At 42.9% G+C, this 23,480-nt stretch overlaps 1 protein-coding gene across 1 annotated transcript in view; it reads left to right on the top strand.

Moving 5' to 3' along the window:
- The window catches only part of PLXNB1 (plexin B1), a 175,224-nt gene that overhangs the window by 82,698 nt on the left and 69,046 nt on the right, over positions 1–23,480 (top strand). Inside the window, exons 3-10 of the mRNA XM_058165649.1 lie at positions 352–534; positions 6,584–6,712; positions 11,662–11,762; positions 13,378–13,510; positions 17,378–17,534; positions 18,995–19,103; positions 19,212–19,320; positions 20,928–21,770. Of these exons, the coding sequence (XP_058021632.1) occupies positions 352–534; positions 6,584–6,712; positions 11,662–11,762; positions 13,378–13,510; positions 17,378–17,534; positions 18,995–19,103; positions 19,212–19,320; positions 20,928–21,770 (1,764 nt within the window). The remainder of the gene's footprint in view (positions 1–351; positions 535–6,583; positions 6,713–11,661; positions 11,763–13,377; positions 13,511–17,377; positions 17,535–18,994; positions 19,104–19,211; positions 19,321–20,927; positions 21,771–23,480) is intronic.

A 23,480-nucleotide genomic window follows, 5' to 3' on the forward strand; every position in this document is an offset into this window, starting at 1 on the left:
CTGTTGTTTCTACTATTAAATTATGCGAGGAGACAATCTTTGTTGAAATTATGGAAGGAGACAACATTTGCTGGTGCGCTACACAACTTCTTGCGATTTTCTATTTTGTTCCCCATCCACTTACTACCCACTTAGCCAGTTTTATTCAACCTTGTTTCCTTTGAGATGTCTGAATTTCAACTCCCAGAATTCTCAAGCCGGCTGGGGAATTCTAGGAGTTGAAGTCCAGACACCTTAAAGTTGCCATGGTTGTGATGGCAGTGATGAGCATTCTTTGGCAGTGATGAGTATTCTTGAACTCTGCCATGATATATTTGTGTCAATGATCTTGTTTTCTTCCTTCATCCAAAGGACACTCTGGCTGCCTATCCTTGTGGTTCGGACCACACTCCCAGTCCCATGGCGAGTCGAGTACCACTTGAAGCAGCGCCAGTCCTGGAAAAATCAGAGGCCCGATTAACTGCTGTGGCTGCCAGCATCGAAGATGGACACACAGTTGTTTTCCTAGGTGACAGCCAAGGCCGACTACACAAGGTAGTTATCTCAGACTTGAGAGGGAAAGCGTGCTTATATACAGTAGATAATGATTTTATTACTTCTCAGAGTTGGTTTTTATAGCCAAGAGGAGAATGGCTCTCTATATGCCTTGCCTCAGCAGAATTCTGAGTCCATTTCAGGAAGAAAAAAAAATAACTAACATAAGAGAATATTTGTAGCTCAGGGTTGAACTGTGGGGGTTCTAGGGTACTCTCTGACTTTGATGGTTTTCTTGAAGACATTTCATTACCCAGCTTGGTAACATCATCAGTGCTAGTAGGGAGTGGGGTTTGCTCTCTGTTTATATATAAGTGGTTTGCCCTGTCAGTCTTGGTGGGGTCTTCTTCCTTGATTAGGCTGTTGTTTACTGTTTGCTTGTTTGTTTGCTTGTTATAATCATTATATAATGAGCACAGGGGTGAATAAATTAAAACAGGGCTGTCAAACTTCTGGGCCGCGAGGCGGATGCTTCACACGTTGCCCATGCCCATTTCTTAACCACTACATATCTATATTCACTTTCATAATTCATGTGGGATTTTTCTTAACCACAAATGTTTATTTTTCATACATTTTAGGCCAGGGATGTCAAACTTATGTTGTCACAGCAGTGTCACGTGACATATTGGGCTTCCCCCCCCACCTTCGGTAAACCGGGCATGGGTATGCTTGGTGGGATCAGCTAATTATGGGGACATAATTTCAGATCACATAATTTCAGAGGTGATAAATGGGAGGGCTAGTCATAGACTTCATTTTTTTCAGTGCCATTGTAACTTCAGACAGTCGCTACATGAATGATTGTTAAGTGAGGACTAGCTCACTTTTGTGATTGTTAAGTGAGGACTAGTTAAGTGGAAATTTCCATGCATACCACCTTAAACTCCCAAAGAAAAATTACCACATAAATGTAGTGGATAAAGGAATATAGTTGCTTTATACTCTCATCCTTGGCTAATTTCCCTAATAATTTTACTGATTCTACCTGTGACCACATTAGGGGCCACATCCGGCTTTCAAGCAAAATAAAACTGCTCGCAGATGTCTAGAAACTTGAGTGGCTTCTGCGAACTGAGCGAATTCTGAGATTTCACACAGCCTCATTGAGGACCAGAAACTTGAAGAAAAATTAGAGTCTGAGATTCTTCAACTGGCACCAACATCTGTGTTTGTTGTAAATCATAGAAACACACATTCTGTTCTTATTATTCTGTAATATATACCTAAATAATTTTTCTTATTTTTGGCAATGCAGGCTGGTGTAGAACACCCTGCCCTGCAGTGTATATTTGATAAAATGTACGGCTTCTTTGAAAAGTAGGTAAATTTCTAAATTCGGAAAAGTCACTGAGCTCATTTTCCCACCTATAAATAACTTGCGATATGAACCTTGATTTGATATATCGCTGCATTAGTGGCAATGGCATTTAATACAACCTTGACTCAAGATTTAGAACTACATTTTTTTTTCAGCTATCACCCAGAAATGCTTTCTTTTCTTTTTTTTTAAAAAGGAAGATTTTGCAATTCAGAATGGCAATTAATTTGGGCGGGTTCACGAAAAGAAGAAATCCGCGGTATCTGGTATGCAGTTTCCATATTATAAATCAGAAAACTGAAACTGCAAGATCATCAGAGATGTCCAGACTAAAGCTCAGTTGTCATTTAGCCTGACTGTCCTGTCAGACAAAAAGATGTTCTGACTGAGGCTTTGCAATACAGGTAATCCTTCCTTACCATTGCCTCATCCTAAGTTACAACAGTGCTGAAAAAGCAGGTTTACAACCGGACCTTGAACTTGTAGCATGACAACATTCCATGGTCATGTAACTGACATTCAGGTGCTTCCTTCCGTCACACGATCGCCATTTGTGACCTTCGTTGCCAGATTCAGAGACGCAAAGGCAATGGGGGAGACGGCAGGAAATCACAAGCCACGTGATGTTGCGCTTAACAATTACCCAATGATTTGCTTAACAAGCGCAGCGGAAAGTGATGTCATAAGTTGGGCGGCGTCACAATGTTTCATTTTACAACTGTATTGGTTAGTGATGGAATTGTCAGTCCAAGTTGTGGAGGGTACGTGAGGACTACCTGTACCACACAGCGGTATCTTTATCAAACCTTGCTGTGCCAAAATGATGAATGTGTGTGATAATGCCATCACTCAAAGAGTCTTGTTTTGTGAAGTCTGATGCAGGTACACACTTTGCAGCATTTTCATGGTGATCCTTATTTATTTCTTGTATTCAGCGTACAAAACAGCCCAATTTTGACTACGGATAGCAAAAAATAAAAACACTCATCAAATGCAGATGACATGCAATTAAAAAAACACCAAGTATCCAGGAAGAAAAACCAATTTTCTGGGCTCTATAGACACTGTTGAGGTGAGGGTCAGATAAATCTCATGGAGGATGGTGTTGTGACATCACATTCACAATAGTCCTCAACTTATGACCGCAGTTGAGTCCAACATTTCAATTGCTAAGCAAAACAATTGTTAAATGAGTTTTGTCTACTCTACGACCTTTCTTTCCACAGTCATTAAGGGAATCGTTGCACTTGTTAAGTTAGTAACAAGGCTGTTAAGTGAATCTGGCTTCTCCATTGACTTTGCCTATCAGGAGGTTGCAAAAGGTGATCACATGACCTCTTGACACTGCAACCCTCATAAATACAGGCCAGTCAAAATTTTGATCACATGACTGGAGGGATGCTGCAATGGTTTTTAACTCTGAAAAAAATGGAAAAAAAATTTTCATTGCCATTGTAACTTTGAAGGTCACTAAATGAATGGTTGTAAGTTGAGGACTACCCTTACCATCATGCACATGTCATCTTCTGCTCCCCATGCCTCCTCCATTGACACACCTGGTCCCACAGCTATGCTTCCTGCTGTCAGTCCACACTAGTCAGCCTAGACAGAGAACCAAACTTGTTTCATTTTGGGGCATTAGCGCCACCTAGCGCTTCTGGGAATTGAAATCCACATATTTAAAGTTGGTGAGGTTAAGAAACACTACAGTATGTACAGTAATAGTCGGTAAAAACAGTTTCTTACAGCATCTACTGTAATACAGCTTAAATATCAGAATTATGTATATAACAAATGTTAAAACAGTAAGGAGAAAAAGATGAAAATCACAACAGCATGAACACAATAATAAAATGGATTTTGCTTCGACCTGCAAAGAAACTATCTTTCTGAGGAGGACATTCCAATATCTAAGGGCTTCTTGGCATCCATTTGCAGCACTTCAGAATTGGAAAATGTGGGTGGCTTTATATTTTGGATAACAATAACATGGAAGTACATCAGTTTGATGGCACCAAACTGTGAAGATTTGATAGCAGCGGTGAAATCCAGCCGAATCTATCTGGCTTGCACAGACGGGTAGCGCCGGCGGCGGGAGGCTCCATCCAACCGCCGGGACGTCATTACGTCCTTTTTTTGACCCTCTGTGCATGTGCAGAAGAGGGCGTGGAGCGAGCGAGCGTGCTCCCATTCCCGAACTGGTAGTGAAGGTAAGTGGATTTCACTGCTGCCTGATAGGTTGTCTAAAAACAACAGAGGGGACCAGACTGGGGAGAAGTACCCCAAAGCAGTTATTACAATGCTTCATTGGCTACAATTCTGATCTGATAGCAGCCAATAAAGACAGGCAAAGTCAAGATTCAGAACCAGCAAGGATTCCAGTAATGCTGTCTGTGGGGTAGAATCACAATCCTGAAAGCCTGCATAGTTTCTAGGATCCAGAGGTGGGTTTCAGCAGGTTCTGACCAGTTCTGGAAAACCGGTAGTGGAAATTTTGAGTAGTTCAGAGAACCAGTAGTAAAAATCCCTAGCTATTCTCTGCCTCCTAGCTGATCGGGAGGAAATGGGGATTTTGCAATAACCTTCCCCTGGATTGGGGAGGAAATGAGGATTTTATAGTATCCTTCCCCTGCCACACCTGCCATGCCACGTCCACCAAGCCACACCCACAGAACCGGTAGTAAAAAATCTGAAACCCACCACTGCTAGGATCCAATCTGGGTCGGTTACTGAAAGCAGAATTTAGTTTTCCGAGTTTTCGGATTCGTGCTGGAGCGTATCCTCACAGAACTTCCTTGAGGATTGGCTCCAGTATGAGTCTGAAAGCTTGGAAGATGAAACCTTTGCTCCCCGTGACCGACTGAGATTAAATCTACAACATTATCCTGGAACATTTGCCTTCATCCTGCACAGTTTCTCTTTACCACATTTTATACTTAACAAAATCAAGAAGGGGGCATTACTTTGAGATCCCCCCCCCCATTTCCCTCTCCCCCACTCTTAATAATTCATTGTTCCCTTTCTTCTTCCCAAGGCCGTATCTACATTATTTCACATCTGGATTCTCTCTAGGTTGCAGGGTAGGAGAGTGCAAAGCGTTTCATTTGATCTATTTGAACTCACGTTGCAAATCCCACAGGAAGCATGAAAGTTCTGTTTCAAGGGCAGAAAAGGTTCTGAGCAGCAGTTTTGTGCTTGGAATGGACGGTAAATAACAGTTTTGTGCTGCAAATGGGACTTCAGGGAAATGTCATGCTCAGAATGGTCTGACACACAATGGTTGTACACACTGCTGTTCAAGAAATAGTGGTTTCCTTGGCACAATCTTGCAATAGGTGAACAGATATGGCACCCTTCTGTATGCTTGCTTACTCACTGGGAAAAGCCTGGCAACTTTAAAGAGGTGTTGACTTCTATTCCTGAATTCTCCATGATGGCTGGGTATTCAGGAATTCATTACATACCTCTTAAAGTTGCCAACATTTGAGTCACACCTCACTAGAATTCTTTTCCTTTAACTCCTGCCTTTGTGTCTGTTGAACTACCACCAGAATAACAGAATTGGAAGGGACCTCGGAGGTAACAAGTTGTCGTAACAACTTGAGGACTACCTGTCTTTCATTCCCTCGAGATTCTGGAGGAGAGATGGGGAGCATTATCCTAACAGTTCCAATGCAGGGACATGTCCAGCTACATCTGTTTAATGCAGTGAACACCAGCCCAGCTTCTCCTCCCCATCTCCTCCCCTCTGGTCCTGGTTCAATCTGGCAACCATTTGCTTTTGCTTTTTCAAACGTCCAATTGTTTGCATGCTCCCCTTTCCACAGTCCACATGGAGTTGCCTTTTTACAAACCCGAATTGGGAGGGAGGGACCTTCCTTCCTCAGCCACCTTCCAGATGGCAAGTTTCTCTTCCTAACACCATTATCTTGATCTAATATTCCCAGCGAACAGACGGCAGCGCAGGTTCTTCTCAATCTTTTTTTTTATAAATCTGAGATGTAACTAAGTTTGATGGAAATGTCTTAAAAGATATTTGTACCAGAACTTGACAATGAACACTAGGCCTCCGGGTCCATCATCAATAGCACTTAAAGTTGCCAAAATTAAATAATGGTTAATTAAAAATATCATGATGGTTGAAATTGGTGAGATTTCACAGCACCGATAGGATTTCAGTTGAGAATATGAAAAATCTTAGATTAGGACCTTTAACAGTTTTCTGAGATTTGTGACCTTGCGAGTGACCTTGCGAGATTTTGGCCCTAAGTATCTATGGAGATTCTCAGTCATCCAGGTCATCATGGTTGTCCCAAAAGTGCTTTTTCCAGGAGGCAACTGGACTTTCTCGTTTTTTCTTTGAAGAAATTTCGCTTTTCATCCAAGAAGCTTCTTCAGGATGAGAAGCGAAACATCTTCAAAGAAAAACAAGAAAGTCCAATTGCCTCTTGAAAAAGCACCTTTGGGTTGGCCCTGTGTATTTTTGGGAGGTACCCACACTGTTGCTTGATTGTGTGCTGCAGTGCTCCCTACCTGAAAATGCCAATCTCTAGTTTACTTTGACTGCAACATTGAGTACTGGGGAAGGTTTCTAATAATAAAGAGGTATAAAAGTAATCTTTCTTTTCACCAAAGGATACAATTACGAGCTTCCTCCAAGAACTGCTTAGCTCCTCCATCCCTTTAAATTAAATAAAGCATTAGCCATTTTGATTTGTTACCTTGCAGGGCTACATGGAAACAACGGGAGAGGCCATCCTCTATGCTTCGTTGATGATCCAGCCGAACAGTGCAGTATGTCGAGACCTCCTGTTCGACCAGCCGAAAGAGCACCTCTACGTCATGACTCAATCAATGGTGAGAATAGATGAGGACCTGTTGATGGAGATGAGGAAAAACATCCTATGATCATGAGAGAGCTTTTTCTGTTCTGTTCTGTACAGGGCATGCTAAATTAGTAGAGTAAAAGAACCCAGTGTCCAAACAGAACCCCCAACTAATGTATCCCACCTCAGATCTTAACAAAAACATTGCAGACAAAAAAAATATTCTCTGCAGCTAAACATTTAAGGATACAATCCTATCTTTTAGCCATATCCAAGAATATCTATGATAGGACTATAATAGGATATTACTTCCAAGCAAATGTGTATAGGATTATTCTGTCTTAACAGCACAGCTGTGTACCAATATTCAAGCATAATTCCTTTTTAAATGCTACAGTAGTGACCAAAATCGTGGAAACCTTTTGGGAAAAGTGTATTTTCTAAAACTAGCTAATAACACCACTTTTTGGGGGGAGTGGTAGTATTTATCAATAGAGAGATAATTTAATCAAGACTGTAATGCAATAACTTTTATGAAGGATTTGCTATTAAAATAGCAGTTACAGTATAAAGAAGAAAAGTGAAACACGTAGAAAAAATGAGATATACAAAAATTATTACATCAGTTAATACATAGTTGTGTAACCTTTAGCATAAATTATGGCCTTACAGTGTCTTCCCATGGAACAAACCAAGTCTTTTAGTTCCACAGCTGTTATAATGTGAAACCAAGATTGAATGATCGCTTCTATTAACTGGGTTTTATTGTTGGGTTGCTTCTGACTAACAAGTTTCTTTAGTCGGCTCCTTCGATTTTCAATTGGGTTAAGGTCTGGGCTATTCCCAGACCATTCCAGCAGTGGAATAGGATTATCTTGAAACTCCAAAAAAAAGTAGTGTTATTACCTATCAAACCTCAAAAATACACTTTTCCCAAAAGCTATGAGACTGTGAATTCTAGTCCTGCCTTTGGCATGAAAAACCATCTGGGCCAATATCTCTCCCTCTCCCTCTCTCTCCCTCCCTCCCTCCCTCTCTCTCTCTCTCTCTCTCTCTCTCTCTCTCTCAGTCCAACCCACCTCACTGGTCTGTTGTGGAGAAAACAATAGTAGGAAGGAATACTGCATTAGGTACGCTTGCTACCTTGAGTTATTTCTAAAGTAATAAAGGCAGAATAAAAATGCAATAAATAAGAGTTTTTTAAAAATCTAATAAATAAAACAGTATTCAAAATAATAGAAGCGTGCCAAATGATTTGGAATTGATGAAATCTTTATGATCTAGCAGCATTTGGACTTTCAGCCACATTTGGCGATTCAATGTATTTTTCATCCTGTGTTCCCAAAAGGAGAAATTGTTTTGACATTCTTATAAAATGGTGATCTTCTCTGAGTCATTGCTGGGCAAGTATTGCCCCTTTATGGCCTGTAAACTTCAACTCCCAGAATTCCTGAGCCAGCCATGCTCAGGAATTCTGGGAGTTGAAGTCCACAGGTCGTAAAGGGGCCATAGTTTCCCAACCCTATAGTAAAGGATGAAAAATACGCATGCATGAATAAATATAATAAAGTCATAATATCCAGATGATTGTTGAATATTGGAAGCCCCTATGCCAGAAGCAAAGGCCGTGTATTAATTTACTTTGACCTATGGAGTTGCATTTCATTTTGAAATAAAATTGAAAATAAAGCCACCAATGTAGTACAAGATCTCAAGAGAAATAAAGCAATGTAGAAATAAGGTTTACAAACCTTAGCTCAAGTTTGGTGGAATAGCTGGAGAAAATCAACTTAAGGAATTGATTGGTCTGGTATATGGCATATCTAAAGCCTGCGAATGTGTGTGCCCATGGGATAAAATAAAATAGAGGGGTCTATATTTAATTAGAATTTAATCAGTAGTCTTACAGAAACATCCTTGTGGAAATGAATGAGAATTATAAGTATTTGGTATTTTATTTTGAAACAAGGGAGGTTCTTGCTTGCAACTTGAAATACATTTAAATATAATCAAGGCCTTTCAGATGTTATTAGCCCACTGATGTTTGGATGGTTGCTATGGAGACTTCAGATCATATACCTTTGCCATGTTTAAAGTGGTATTTACTCAGGAAATAAGAGCATTAAGCTCAAAGTGAAATAAAGATGTAATTGTAAAATGGATATGGGATTTAGAGATCTCATTTAGATTTAGATTTAGATTTAGAGACCAGTCTCATGAGCATACTTTCCTTTAATTTATCTCTCATCTTTTTATCTGCTTTTTCCTCAAGGACTCCAGGACTTAAGACTGATTATGTAACTATACTTAGGGATGGGCATACATGTAGGTATCAAACTATCTAGCATCTATGGATTGCAATCCATTTATTTGCAAATCAGCCCCATCAGAGTAAATGCAACATTGTCAGACTTTGCAGACTCACAAGAATCCAGAACCTCTAATAAATAATTGTTACCGACAAAGGTCAAAAGCCATAGCCAAAATTATTTTTGGCAACTGCGGGGTTTTAAGAACAAGCTCTCTACGTAGAAACCATCATCCAACCCACGTGTGCCTCTTTCTCCTTCCCACACTAAGTAAGGCCTTCTTGGCCTTTCTTTTGACAGGGCTGGCCAGTTTTGTCTGGCTTTTGATTTTTGCAGTGGTCAAAATTCGTTATGGTGTAATTTTTCTCTGGCGTGGGTGAGGTAAAACTCTCACTTTTGTCTGCAAACGCACAATAGAGCCCCGTGCAAGGCTTTGCACTCAGCTCCAAAACAGTGCTTTGAAAAACGAAGGGTGTTTGTGTGGGTCTAGTCTGCATTTTTTGGGGTGGGGGGGTGAGGGGGGAGCTGTTGTGTCTTTCCGTCAAACTAGGCATCTGGCTCTCCAGCTATTGGGTGATCTTGGGAAAGGTCCAGAATCGCTTTAAAGAGTTATAGAAAGGTGCTGTGTTTTGAACTCATGAATGTTGCAAAGCACATTTTTAGGAATCAGTTCAAAGGGCCCCATTTCATAGCATTCATACGAGGGCTGGGGCGGGAGAGTTAATGTTAGCTTTTTAATTATAAAATGGTTCAGACAATACTGTACCAAAGCCAAAAAAATTAAGATAACTGGGTGGAATAAACCCAGCAGATGGAATTGTCCTCTATCTAAGAATATCCCCCAGCCTGGTGCCATTGATCGCTTTCTGTTTTTTTATCAGCTCTCCATCAAGTTTCTCATTAGGGACTACTAGCTCTGTGTCCAAGCCAATTGGGAATTTCAACCTTGATATAAATCCAATACCAGAAAATTTCATCGGAGCCTGTCTCATGCCCCTAATCTTCTCACCCCCAATTTTGCAAGTACCCTCCTTCCTGCCTATTGCTGTAACTTTTTGGATCTTTGATAATTTTCCCACCTGGAGCAAGCAGTGACAGAATTGGGCAGGCCTGGATATATTCTGTATATTTAAACTAAGGCTGTTGTGTTCAGTCAGAATCACCTAGGAAAAACAGAGCATTTTGATGCAGTAATAATGGGCCTTTCGTTATAAAAACAGGAACTATTCCAAAACCAAAATTGTAATATGTGGTTTTTGAACCAAGTACATTTATACACAGATATGAATCTTAGAACTTTTAATAATGAAAAAAATCTGCTTCTGCTTTTAAGATGGAAGAAAGTAAAGGTAGTCCTTAGCTTACAACCTTTAGAATCAGAATTTTGGTTGTTAAGTGATGCATTCGTTGAGTCATCATGTGACTAGACCCAATTTTATGACCATTTTTACTGTGACTGTTAAGCGAATCATGTGGTCGTTAAAGTGAATCACACAGTTGTCAAGCAAATAGTTTCCCCAGCTGATTTTACTTGTCAGAAGCCAGCTGGAAAGATTGTAAACTGGAATCAGGTGACCGCAAGAAACTTGCAACCACCGTAAATACCAGCCAGTTGCTAAGTGCCTGAATTGTGAATGTGTGATTGTGGGGGTGGGCAACAGTCATGATTTTGAGAACGGTCATTTTTTCCGAGGCTGTTCTAACTTTGAACTGTTGTTAAACAAGCAGTTGAAAGTTGAGGACCCCCCTGTACACAAAAACAGTGATACATTATCAAACTGAGTTGATTAAATTCTCTTCCCTTCCACTTCTACAAATGACAAGTGTTGAGATTAAAGGAAATTACGGAACCATTGCCCATCTCCCCAGGATAATAGAGCAATACCGACTCTTAATTTGGAAAGCGTGTGGGCCAAGGGTGGGTTCTGCTTACCTTTACTACCGGTTTGCAACAGGATTGCATGTGTGCCGAGCTTCTGCGCATGAACAGATCGCCTATGATGACATCTGGGTGGGTGGGCGGAGCCTCCCACCGGTTTTACTACAGATTCTATAGAACCAATCCAAATCGGGGGCAACCCACCACTGGCGTGGGCTTTTGAACTGAAATTCCAGGCTCAAGTTTCTGGTCAGCCATGGAGGTCAGCTTCTAAAAGCTGTTGTGGGATTGAATGAGGAGAGACCTGCTCTGGGCATTGTCTTGAGTTCCTAGGAGAATGCTGGGATAGAATCAGTGGTGGGATTCAGCCAGTTTGGGTGAACTGGTAGTTAAATTGCTGGCTGGCCCCTCCCCTCCCCTTTCAGGAGTCCCCATACGCCCCATTTTAGCTCCCAGGTAAGTGCAGGAAGGCCTACTAGGCCCAAAACGGGGCGCGGGGGGGGGGGGACAGTGGCCCATTTTCACTTCCAGAAGGTTGCAGGGAGGCCTCCTAAGCCCAAAATGGGGCACAGAGGGGGCGATGTGCCCCCCCCATGGCCCATTTTTGCTCCCAGGGGGATGCAGTAGGCTGAGTGCTGCCTGTCACACCCCCGGCCATGCCCACCATGGCCACGCCCACCCAGCCAGTCATTAGGGCAGAGAACTGGTTGTTAAATTATTTGAATCCCACCACTGGATAGAATTATGATATAACAGCACGTCAAAAATCCATTCTCTGCTTCTCTCTTCCAGTTGGCCAAAATCCCCATCTTTGAATGTTCTCAGTTCTCCGATTGCAAGTCCTGTTTGGCAGTGAAAGACCCCTATTGTGGCTGGTGTGTTCTTCAAGGAAAGTAAGACCTCATTTAATTCATATCCATCTACTTTCATATGGGACATCTCTGCTGACTTCCAGAAATTAACACAACACTGTCCAGAGGGTGATGTAGATGCAAATCCTAAGATTCCCCCTGCCCCTCAAAAAAAGTTTTGCTATAAATTTGTGCTGGATGATTCTAAAGAAGTCCTTCAGGGGCACCAATGAGGATTTTGCAGAATCCTTTGTTCACGTGCAGCAGTAGTCCTGAATTCAAATACAATATTTTTGGAAGTTCTTGTAAACTGTAATTCAAGAAGTTGGTTATAAAATCCCTGTAAATCCTAAACATTTGTTCCGTAATAGGCTTGGCAGGACATGGTTCTTACAATTTAGAAAGAACTGATTAAAACTCCTTGTTAAGCAGTGCATTATCTACTTCTGGAGATCATCTGAGGTTCCCAGACGAATTCATTGATTACATCTGTTCCTGGGATTTGGTAATTATGAGTAAATTAACTGAACAGATTCTAAATGGGAAAGAAGAATCACTTCCAAGAGCCCATTATGTGTTGTTTCACATACGAATGCAAACAAATGTTACCAGGCAAGAAACATAAAAGGAAATTTACTGAAAATGATGTTCCATTTATATTTTCCAGTATTTTCTTGGCGCTGTTTGGAGAATTAGGATTGGAGGAAATTTTATATATAAACCTGAATAACCAAAGACCTACATACAAACACCCGCGAAAACCTCAGAAAACAAATATATATAGCTATATATATATATATATATATATAGCTATTCTGGTCTTGTTGAGGATTTGGTTTTGGAACTGAGATCCAGTGCTAAGAGTTGGGGAGTTTCTCCAAATTAAACCAGTTTGCAGATCAACCTCATCTGATTATTTCATAAGGCAGTGCTTCAAAACCTTAGCAACTTTAAGATGTCTGGACTTCAACTTGCAGAATTTAGAGAGTTAAAAGTCCAGATATTCTTCTTATCTTTTTCTTCTCCTATTGATATCTTATGATTATATTACATTGTTGTTTGTATGTACACTGAGAGCTCATACAGGTAGTTCTTGACTTACAACGGTTTGTTTCGTGGCCATTCAAAGTTACAACAGCATTGAAAAAATGTGACTTATGGCCGTTTTTCACAGTTACAATCTTTATAGCATCCCTGTGATCATGTGATCAAAATTCAGATGCTTGGCAACTGGTTCGTACTTAGGACTGTTGCTGTGTCCTAAGGTCATAAGACCAAATTTTCACAAGCAAAATCGATGGGGAAGCCACGATTCACTTAACAACTATGATCGTAAAATAGGGCAAGTGTCTCATTTAACAACAAAATTTTGGTCTCAGTTGTGATCGTAAGTTAAGGACTTCCTGTACAAATTCCGTGTGTGTCCAATCACATTTGGCCCAAAAAGAATTCTGTTCTGTTCTGTTCTGTTCTGTTCTGTTCTGTTCTTAAAGTTGCTAAGTTTTAAGGGCTTAGCAAAGGGGCTGAGAGCAGCATTCATTACTTTCCTTATGCAGAAGGTATATTTTCTGGGAACAGCATGGATGTTTTCAGGCAACCCTATACAATCGCCTCATTCAAGAGTCTCGTTGCTCTGCTTTTATCTCTGTCTCTGCAGGTGTAGCCGTCGCTCCGAATGCACCAGGTTCCACGTGAAAGAGCAGTGGCTGTGGGGCTTTCACTCTGCCCAGCAGTGTCTGTCCATCCTGTCTCTGAGCCCCACCAGCATCAGCAGGGAAGAACAAAAAAACGTGAGCTGTGATCCATAAAATTTTCCTTTGAAGGCAGAGGCGCCGTCATGAGATGGTTCCTCACCCTCCAGTGACAGCAAAAGCCTGAATGGCATGCACCTCTTTTACAGGAAGAGAGAACGTGGAGTCTGTTTACGCTTTTCCTATTATTGCAAAAGGTTAAGTGGATGTTGATTGGATAACAATGGGGACCGAAAGAAGCAGGTGGATGGAATAGAAGTGTAGCGTGGGTCAAAAGCAGGGGTGGGCTGCTGGGGGTTCACAGGGGTTCGGGAGAACCTTTAGCTAAGATTCTGTGCAGTTCAGAGAACCCTCAAATCCCACTCCTGGCTGGCCCCGCCCACCCCTTCCCCTCCCAGGAGTCCCCATGCAATCCGTTTTGGATGCAGGTAAGTGCAGGAAGCACGCGGAGGCTCAGGGAGAGTAAAAATAGGCCTACCGGAAGTTCAGGAAGGCCGGAAATGGGCCCGTGGAGCATGGAGAGGGCCTCTGGAGCCTGGGGAGGCCATTTTTGCCCTCCCGGAGGCTCAAGAAAAGCCTCCAGAGCCCAGGGAGGACAAAAACGCGCCCCCCCCGCTGTGGTGCAGGAGGCCAACTAGGTCATGCCCACCGAGCAACCTGGCAGAGAACTATTAAGTTCTACACTCCAGAAGGAAGGAAAACCAGAACGACTGATTCAAATAACCTTCCGTTTATTGTTAACTGCGAACGAACAACAAAAACTCTAACTGTTCTCCAACTGAGCTGAACTCAGGAACTGTTCCCTGACAGATCTTCTTCGACGCGTATGTAGCTGTCAAGGCGCAAACCAATAGGAGCTCTCCCGGCTTCCCACTCTTGCTGTTGCCGGTGTTTCAGCCGCTCAGATTGGTTGATAGTCACCCTAGCTGTGGCCGGTCATAAAGGCGAGGACACAACAAGAACCCCTTGCTAAAATTTTTGAAGCCCACCCCTGGTCAAAACAGAAGAGGGGGGAATGAACAGACAGGCAGAAGATGTTGAGTTAAATAGATTACTTCAGCATCATTAGGTAGCAGCTCCCAGGATTTTGCCCAAAAATCCTTTCCAATCCCTTAGGAAAATGTCAGTGATTGAAGATTCACACTGAATGACAGTCTCTCTGTCTCTGCCAGTATATCTGAGATTAGATCCTAAATCTTCCTTGTTCTAACTTAGCTGTCTACAAAACTTTCAGTTGTGATGGAAACAGAAGCATCCCTCCTATAGGTCAGCAGAGAGCAATGAAGAGTATCGCAGGGTCCTCGTTGCTCTCAGAACTTGGTTGTTTCCTTGAGAATATTTTATTACCCAAACTAAATAACAGTAATGTATATGGCTTTGACATATCCCACTACTGGTTGTGAAGGTTGTGTTGTGTCTCGTCCGATCTCGCCACCACAGCCGGGGTCTGCTTATCTGCTTCCGAACGCTAAAGAATGTCCTAGCATGCCTCCCGGCCCCAGCCCTGGCTCCATGCCCAGACAGGCTGAGGAGGGGCATCTCCCGGCCCCAGCCCTGGCTCCATGCCCAGACAGGCTGAAGAAGAGCAAGTATCTCCAGCCCCCAGCTCTGGCTCCATGCCCAGGCAAACGGAGCAACTAGAGCCCTCCCCCTCCTCCACAGCATGTGAGCCTGAGGAAGGTCTATTACCAACAGCTGCCGATTGGAGTGACCCTCGCTTCAGAAGGATTGATAGGCGGCGGCGTCAGAAGGAAGGGAGGGGCAGGCCTGGATAAGTGCTGAGTCATGGAGCCACACCCCATGGCCTATATAAAGGATCTGCTTTCTGGCAGTCTCTGAGTCAGGCAAAGTCTAAACATATCTTGCTGAAGTCACTTTCTGGTCTCCTGCCTGCCCTGAGGACTTTGCTAGGACTTTGGCAGAGCTGCAGAGGCACACCTGATTCGGATTTCCCTGACCCGGCCATCAGCGGAGGACTGGGACACGACAGGTTGCTTCTGCTTTAAGAAATTTTTAAAAATCCAAAAATGTAGTGTAGTAATGTTTAATGGCTGCCCAGAATTCATGAATTCAGAACTTCAGATGCCCAGAAGTTTTGATTCAGGAACATACGGCAAAAGGTCAGGGGTGGGATTGAAAAATTCCAGCAACTGATTTGCTGCCCCGTTGCTGGGTAGGCGGGGCCATGGGGGTGTATCCTACTCAGCCTCCTGCACCACGGTGTGTGTGTGTGTGTTATTTTCGCGACACCATAGGCCCTCCAGAGGCCAGAAATGGACCCATTTCCGGACTTCCGGTACTTTTGGTAGGCCCGTTTTTTGCCCTCTCCAGGCTCCAGATGCTTTCCTTGAGCTTCCAGGAGAGCGAAAATGGCCTTCCCCGGGCTCCAGAGGTCAGCCAGTCCTTGGAACAATTTTTTCGGCGAACCAGATTAAAATTAACATCCGGTTGTCCTGAACCGGTCCGAACCGGCTGAATCCCACCTGCCAGTCCAGTGCCTGGGTGAAAGCTCACTCTTGGTTTTTCACTTCAAGTTTGTACAGCTTGCGGAGACCTTCTTAGGGGAATATGGTAGAACCAAATCCAAGTCATGTTATTCTTTGCTTATAGAACACGTAGAAAGCTTTCACCCTTTCCGGTAATCCCATATGAGAAGGAACTATTTCCTAAGCACAGAGGACCATTCTATTCCACTCTTGTTCTTCCATGCCAGTTTTTGTGGAATAAATAGACAAAAATCCTGTGTTCCTTTGACAGTCTAAACTGGCCTTCCTCAACTTGGAAATCAATAAGATGATTAGGGAAGGCAGATTCAACTCAGCAATAAATGAATACATGGATATGATTGTAGTAAATTACATTTTGACAGAATATCTTCATGCACATCCTTAATCTGGTTACTAAATCAGCCTATGTGGAAGGGTCAAATAACACAGTAAGCAGAAAACAAACAAACAAACATATTATTCCCACACCCAACTTTACACGACGTGTAAACACGATATATACAGTATAATCGGCTTAATCAAGCACGTTGTGCAATCACAGCCAAAATTTAAACTTTTTAAATTCACAGTTCACGAAGAGCAACATTATGCTTCGTCTGGCCTATTTAAAGCTTCGTTGGCCATCTTCATATTTTACAAGAATGTTTCGGGAGGCCTGGATGTTACTTCTGGGTAAAGAGAAGTGTTGTCAGTTTACATAGATTTACATCAGTGTACATAGGTCTCCAACTCACTTATATGAGCATATCCCCTATCCCCGCAATGTAGGAGATAACCAGGCTGACTCTAAGGGATGGGCCAAATGCATCATCCGTCTAGAGTCCCTACACCCACGAAAACTCAACCCTCCCCTCCAGTGGTGGGTTTCAAAATTTTTTACTACCAGTTCAGTAGGCTTAATGGGCATGGCATGGCTTGGTGGGCGTGGCAGGAAAAGGATACTGTAAAATCTCCATTCCCTCCCTAATCCAGGGGAAGGTTACTGCAAAATCCCCATTTCCTCCCGATCAGCTGGGACTTGGGAGGCAGAGAATAGATGAGGGCGGAGCCAGTCAGGATTTTTACTACCAGTTCTCCGAACTACTCAAAATTTCCACTACCGGTTCTCCAGAACTGGTCAGAACCTGCTGAAACCTGCCTCTGCCCCCCTCCCCTTGAAGTTTGTTGACTCTTATCTGGCACCAATTTGCCTTGAGTAGGTCAGATTCTTGTATGTATAAACCCAGAATGCTTTTGAACGCTATCCTGGCTCCTGGTTCCTCACACCTGACAAACAAATCAGTTTTTCTCCATTCTCCCTCCTCATTTTCAAAAGAGGGAGAGAATGCTCATTATGCAGGAGAATATTCCTTAGGAAAAGCAAATTACAGTACTGATCTGTCTGCTCTCTGATTGACAGATATTCCTGACTTTTTCGGATTTGCCAGCCCTACAGAACGGAGAGTCCTATTCCTGCTTCTTTGGAGAATATAAGAGCCCAGCTATACTGATGGGTTCAGGCATTATGTGCCCCTCGCCAGAGCCCAACCATGCCCCAAGTTTGAACGCAGGGACAGGTAAGTGGCATGTTCGGAAAGATCTCTGTGGTGGAAATGTTTTAGAAAGGATAAGCAGGCCACTGTGCAAGAATGAAACAGGAAACAGTTTGCTTTGTAATGATACCAATTGGTTTCTTCAGCTTGATGGTATGAGATGGGCTAGAATAGACATCCTTTTTCAATCTCAGGGCCACATCTTTTCATTGTGCTTCAAAACCACAAAGCTGTGAGGAGAATAACTAATGTCATTACCAGAATGATCAAGGCCAAAATTGTGGCCTGGTATTTTGCGACAACCCTAAGTTCCTGAAAAACAGGAGGGAAAAAATTGAACTCGAGGTTTAATTTATGCAGGTGACATCTTAAAATATCCCAATGTTCAGAAAGGTCCAAAAATATCAATCCAACCATCCTAGGGGCTACATATGAGATCTAGGCATCCCATGGATTTCCCTCACTTCTCTAGGAGAAGACACGAGGCCTGCTGTAGGTTTTCTATAGCATGATTCATCTTCAAGCTTAGGGAAATGGTGGGCTGCAAGTAGGTTACATTCAGCCCTCAGTTTAAATTCAAATCACTTTAGACCGTTGGTTAAAAGCAGCCTCTTCTCTTCTACCTGGGAGAAAAAGACAAGCATAGAGAGGGAGGGAGGGAGGAGGGAGAGAGAGAGAAAAGGCTGTGCAGGATGGATATCTCGCTCACCATATAGTTTTGATTTTGTGTCCCAGATGTATAGTTCCCAGCTGTCTATGGCATCACAATAGGAAACAGTCCTCAACAGGGATCAACCCACCCTATTTTTACAGACACCCCCCCCCCCAAAGCCAGATTTAAGTCATGAAAGGTTATAAGTAGTTACTTGGGAACCATAAATGTTGTGGTCTCATGAATGTGATTCGCATCAATATTGTCTTAAAATACCGGCCTTGAAGAAGCCTTAGCCTCCCTTCAGCTAGTTCTCTGAATAACAGATAGTCCTTGACATATATGACTGTCATGGACCCCAGCCCATTTCGGTCATAAATCATCAAGAGTATTAAAACTAGTCAGTCCTGTGACCAACCTGATTTAATCTTATTTGAGGCAGTTATTAGGTGAACACTGCAGTTGTTAACCAAATGCACTATGGGTTTGGTGTTGCCAAAAGAAGGAAGTGTTGGTTTTCAAGAAAATTACTGTAAAACTTTGTCACATGACCACAGGATGCTGCAAACAGCCTTAAATGTAGCCATGTTGCCAAGCGCCTGAAGTTTGGTCGCATTCCAGGTTGTAAGTAGACCAAAAATAGGTCTTCAAATGGTTGCTAAATGACCGGTTATAAGTCAAGGACTACAGTATCTGTAATCTTTCCTGCTTATAGATAGAAGAAACAAGAAATATTGGTATGTAAGTCCCTCAGATTGGAAATACAAATTCCAGCTGCAGATGCTGTTTGCTGTGGCATCATGTTTGAAGCCTGCCTGATTTCCATTTTCAGATCACATCACCATTCAGCTGGAGGTGCGCTTCCACAACATCTTCATTGCCTCAACAACTTTCTCCTTTTATGACTGTTCTGCCGTGGCTTCCGTGAGGAGATTTGCACCGTACGTCCATGAAGAGACCTTTCCTTTCCCCAGATGCCTTTCCCCACAGTTGCATTCTCGCTTTGATTGGTTGGGTCTACTCAACAGCTGTTGTGTTCTTGTTCCTAGGTGCCAGGGATGTGTGAGCAGCCATTGGGGGTGTAATTGGTGCGTCCATCAACACCTCTGCACACACAAAACTGTCTGTGAAGATGGGTCCATCATCTACAATAGGAAGGTAGGTGTTTCATGGGTCTTTTAAATCACAAAACGACGCCTCACCGATCTTGGACATGTCACGCGGGGAAATTCACAAAACAATTGTGTTGGGTAGAATGAGCAGTAAAAGGAAACCAGGCCTCCAGAGAACACGATAGCTGGACCCCATCAAAGCTGACTCCAGCCAGAGCCTAGAAAAAACACAAAGAAGCGATGCAAGATCAGAAAACATGGAGAGACCTGGCCAATAAAATCTCCAAGAGTCGGACATGACTGAATGGATAACATCATTGTCATCAGCAACAACATAGGTTTTCTCTGAGAACGATGACAGTGGGGGATTTGTGAATACATGTGCGTGAGCATGTGTACGTATTTAATGTGCAATCCTAGATCCAAATGGCAATAAAAACACTGGGAATGAAAAGATAGCTTGTTCCTAGTTTATAAGAACCTTAGCTCAGTCTGGTTTAGAATATGAGACCTTCACAGACACTTGAATAGTTCTGGGTACTTTTCAAGAAAACATAAGAATCAGTGGGTTGCTAGTTATGTGTCAGCGTGACTAGTAGTAAGGGACAACCCAGGAGCAAAACGGAGCTCTCAGAGATGTGTAACAGTGGTTTATATACAAGACATATACAGAAAAATACATGGTAGGCAAATACCTGACAAGCACGCAATCTTCTTCTTAACTCTACACGGAGAACTTAGCAATGGATACTGGACACAAGGAGAGAGAATCCGCCCTCTCCTGGCTGCCTTATATGAACACCTCTTAAAGTGGTAAAGACTTTTGTGGACCCCTTCATAGTCTAAAACTGGCTGTACCAATGCTGATTCATCTTCATTGCATCAGCCTTACATCGCATCAGCTTTATAGTTGCATCAGCTCTTAAATCTCAATGCCTTAACATTATGTATACTCCATTTTTTTTAGGATTGCTTTCTGAAGGCAGAAATACAATAATGTTCATGTCTAGATATCACTGACATTACTCCTCCTCCTCCTAATTATGCAAGAATTATTCATGTGTTTTAAAAAAATGGCATTACTAGTATAATTAGGCTAAAATGCATTATTTCAGGGGTTGGTATTGCAGAAGCCTAACTATTGTCTTAGCATGTCCTAACGTGGTGTATTTGTTTGGTGATGGCATTCAATATGAACATAGCAACAGTATGGTTAAGCTGGTTTTGTGATTTAGAATAGAATAGCATTTTATTGGCCAAGTGTGATTGGACGCACAAGGAATTTGTCTTGGTGCATACGCTCTCAGTGTACATAAAAGAAAAGATACATTCATCAAGGTACAACACTTAACAACATTTAATGATAGTCATAGGGTACAAATTTAACACTTAATGATACAACACTTAATGATAGTCATAGGCTACAAATAAGCAATCAGGAAACAATCAATATCAGTATAAATCATAAGGATACAAGCAACAAAGTGGAAGGAGATGGGTGATGGATACGATGAGAAGATTAGTAGTTTTATTAATAATTTTGTGATTTACCATGTTGTATGAACTTAGGCACAGAGTATAGCCTCCTTCTGATCCTGTTTTTTCCCTAGCACTGACTAGCTATCTCTTCTCCGTTTTCTTTCGCTTCTCCAGACTCAGATACTGGACTCCAGCCCGTTCCCTTCCTCAGCCGTTCCAAGTACAACACTGTCATCTTTGCCTATTGTGGCCACTGAGCCCCCTACCCTCTCGGAAACCCCAGGGACTACTTCCATGCCTGCTCCCACCACCATTCCCATTCTCTACACCAACCTGCCAGCCACTCCTGCCCCGACTACTTTGAAGCCCGAAACCCTGACTTCCACAGAGGCACCTCTATCAACCCCAAGTACGGTTACTTTGCTGGAGACAACCCGGGATTCTCTGACGTTGCCTCCCACTGAAGTGCCCACTACTGCGACTCTTGGTCCTACCTCAGAATATCTCTCCAGCAGCCAGCTGGAGATACTTTCTTCCACAGTACATCCTACTTCAGAACCAGAAGACGGCTCTACTGATGCTTCTACTGCCGTGTATAGCACACCCCAGCCTGTTCTAGAGGGAACGACTCCTTTCCTTGAAGCTGAAAGTTCCTCCACTCCATCTTCTGCCCCTACGTCGTCTTCCCTAAATCCTCTCACCCCTAACCAGACCGGAAGCCCTTCCACATCTACTAGCATCCTACCACCAATTGATCTGGAGACCGAGCCTCCCATTCTCGAGTTGCCTTATCCTACGGACCTTCCGAAGTGGCTTCCTCCTGAAGACATCGCAGAATCCCAGGAGAGTGAGGAATGGATGGTTTCGCTGCCACCTGACAATGACACCTCCTCTTTCTCTGCGTCCATCCTTCTCTCGGGTGATGGGGACTCCTCTGAGAGTGACATCTCTGATTTTCCTCGAATTCTGAACCCAGCACTAGATTATCAATACGACGCACCTGGATTTCTAGATTTGGTAAGTCTCATGCTTCACTTCAGAACGCCACAGGTGTTATTGCGTGGCACTGATGGTTGATTGGCTGGTTTACTCTGCATACACAAATAGACATATATGACTACAGGTAGTCCTCGAATTACAGCCATTTGTTTAGTGACTGTTCGAAGTTACAACGGCACTGCAAAAATTGACTTATGACCATTATTCACACTTACGACCATTGCAGCATCCCCATGGTCGCATGGTCAGAATTCAGATGCTTGGCAACTGGTTGTGTCAAGCGCTGGGGAAATCAGGAGATTCAGATGAGTATAAAGATTTATTGCAAGCTTAAGCTCTCTACAAGAATCTGAACTACTAATGGTTAAAGGAAATTAGCGGCGGTTAAGCAAGGAGTTCAAAGTGGGCTGGACTTTGATCCCTTTGCCGGCGCACAGGGACTCAAGACTGATGACGTGTTCGACCCCTCCCTCGGGCTCAGCCTGGTCATCTCCTACTGGATTATAGTTTATGAAGGCTGTAGTGTCCCAGGGTCATGTGATCATCTTTTTCAACCTTCCGACAAGCAAAGTCAAGGAGGACGCCAGATTCACTTAATAACCATGTTACTAACTTAAGAAATTCAGCGATTGGCTTAACAAGTGTGACAAGAAAGGTCGTAACATGGGGCAAAATTCAGCTGTTAACAACTGTCTTGCTTAGTAACATTTCGGCTCAGTTGTGGTCATAAGTCAAAGGATTACTTGTACTCTTATCCTTCGGAGGTGGCATAAATTTTATCCCTTCCAAGCAACCTTGATTGATAAGGTGAGCTTAGGTGAGAGGAAGCAACTCCCCCTAAGTCATCCAGTGAGCTTCCATGGTTAAGGTGGGCTTGGACCAGTAGTCTTGGTCCAGCATCTTAATTTTTGTGCAAGATACATGTGAGGGAAAAGAGAAACCCTAAACCATGTAGTTGTTTTCAACTCCTAGCAAGCACATAGAATTTTTTCATGAGCATCTATCCCTAGCTCAAGGGTGAAATCTACTTTCCTTCCTCACCGGCTTGGAAGTATACATGCTGCATGTCACATTTGAGCGTGAGTGCGTGTCACATGCATGCGCAGATGCGCAGAAGATAAAAAACACATTACTTCCTGGTTAAAACCAGGAAGTAATGACACCCGGGCGGGTGGGCGGAGCTTTGCTCCATCATCGCTATTGTCATCGCTACCGGATTGCCGAACCACCGGCCACAATCGCTACCAGATCGCGATATCCGGTCAGAACCGGGAGCATTTCACCCCTGCCCTAGCTGCTTCTTACAAGTCTTCCAGTGGTGCATTCATCACCATTACTGGTATAACTGTTCATCCGGCTAATGGTCATCCTCTTCTCCTCTTTCCATCCATCTTACTCTGCATTGGAGCCTTTTTCCAGAAATGTGAGTCTTCTCATAATATCTCTGAAGTAGAATATTTTTATTCAGGTCACTTGTGCCTTGAATGAGAACTCTGGTGGCTCAACAGACTAAAGCAGTCTGCTATTAACACAGCTGCTTGCAATTACTGCAAGTTCAAGTCTCGCCAGGCCCAAGGTTGACTCAGCCTTCCATCCTTTATAAGGTAGGTAAAATGAGGACCCAGATTGTTGGGGGCAATAAAAGTTGACTTTGTGTATAATATACAAATGGATGAAGACTATTGCTTAACACAGTGTAAGCCGCCCTGAGTCTTCAGAGAAGGGCGG

This window comes from Ahaetulla prasina, chromosome 2, assembly GCF_028640845.1.
Source record: "Ahaetulla prasina isolate Xishuangbanna chromosome 2, ASM2864084v1, whole genome shotgun sequence".
Classification (NCBI taxonomy): domain Eukaryota; kingdom Metazoa; phylum Chordata; class Lepidosauria; order Squamata; family Colubridae; genus Ahaetulla; species Ahaetulla prasina.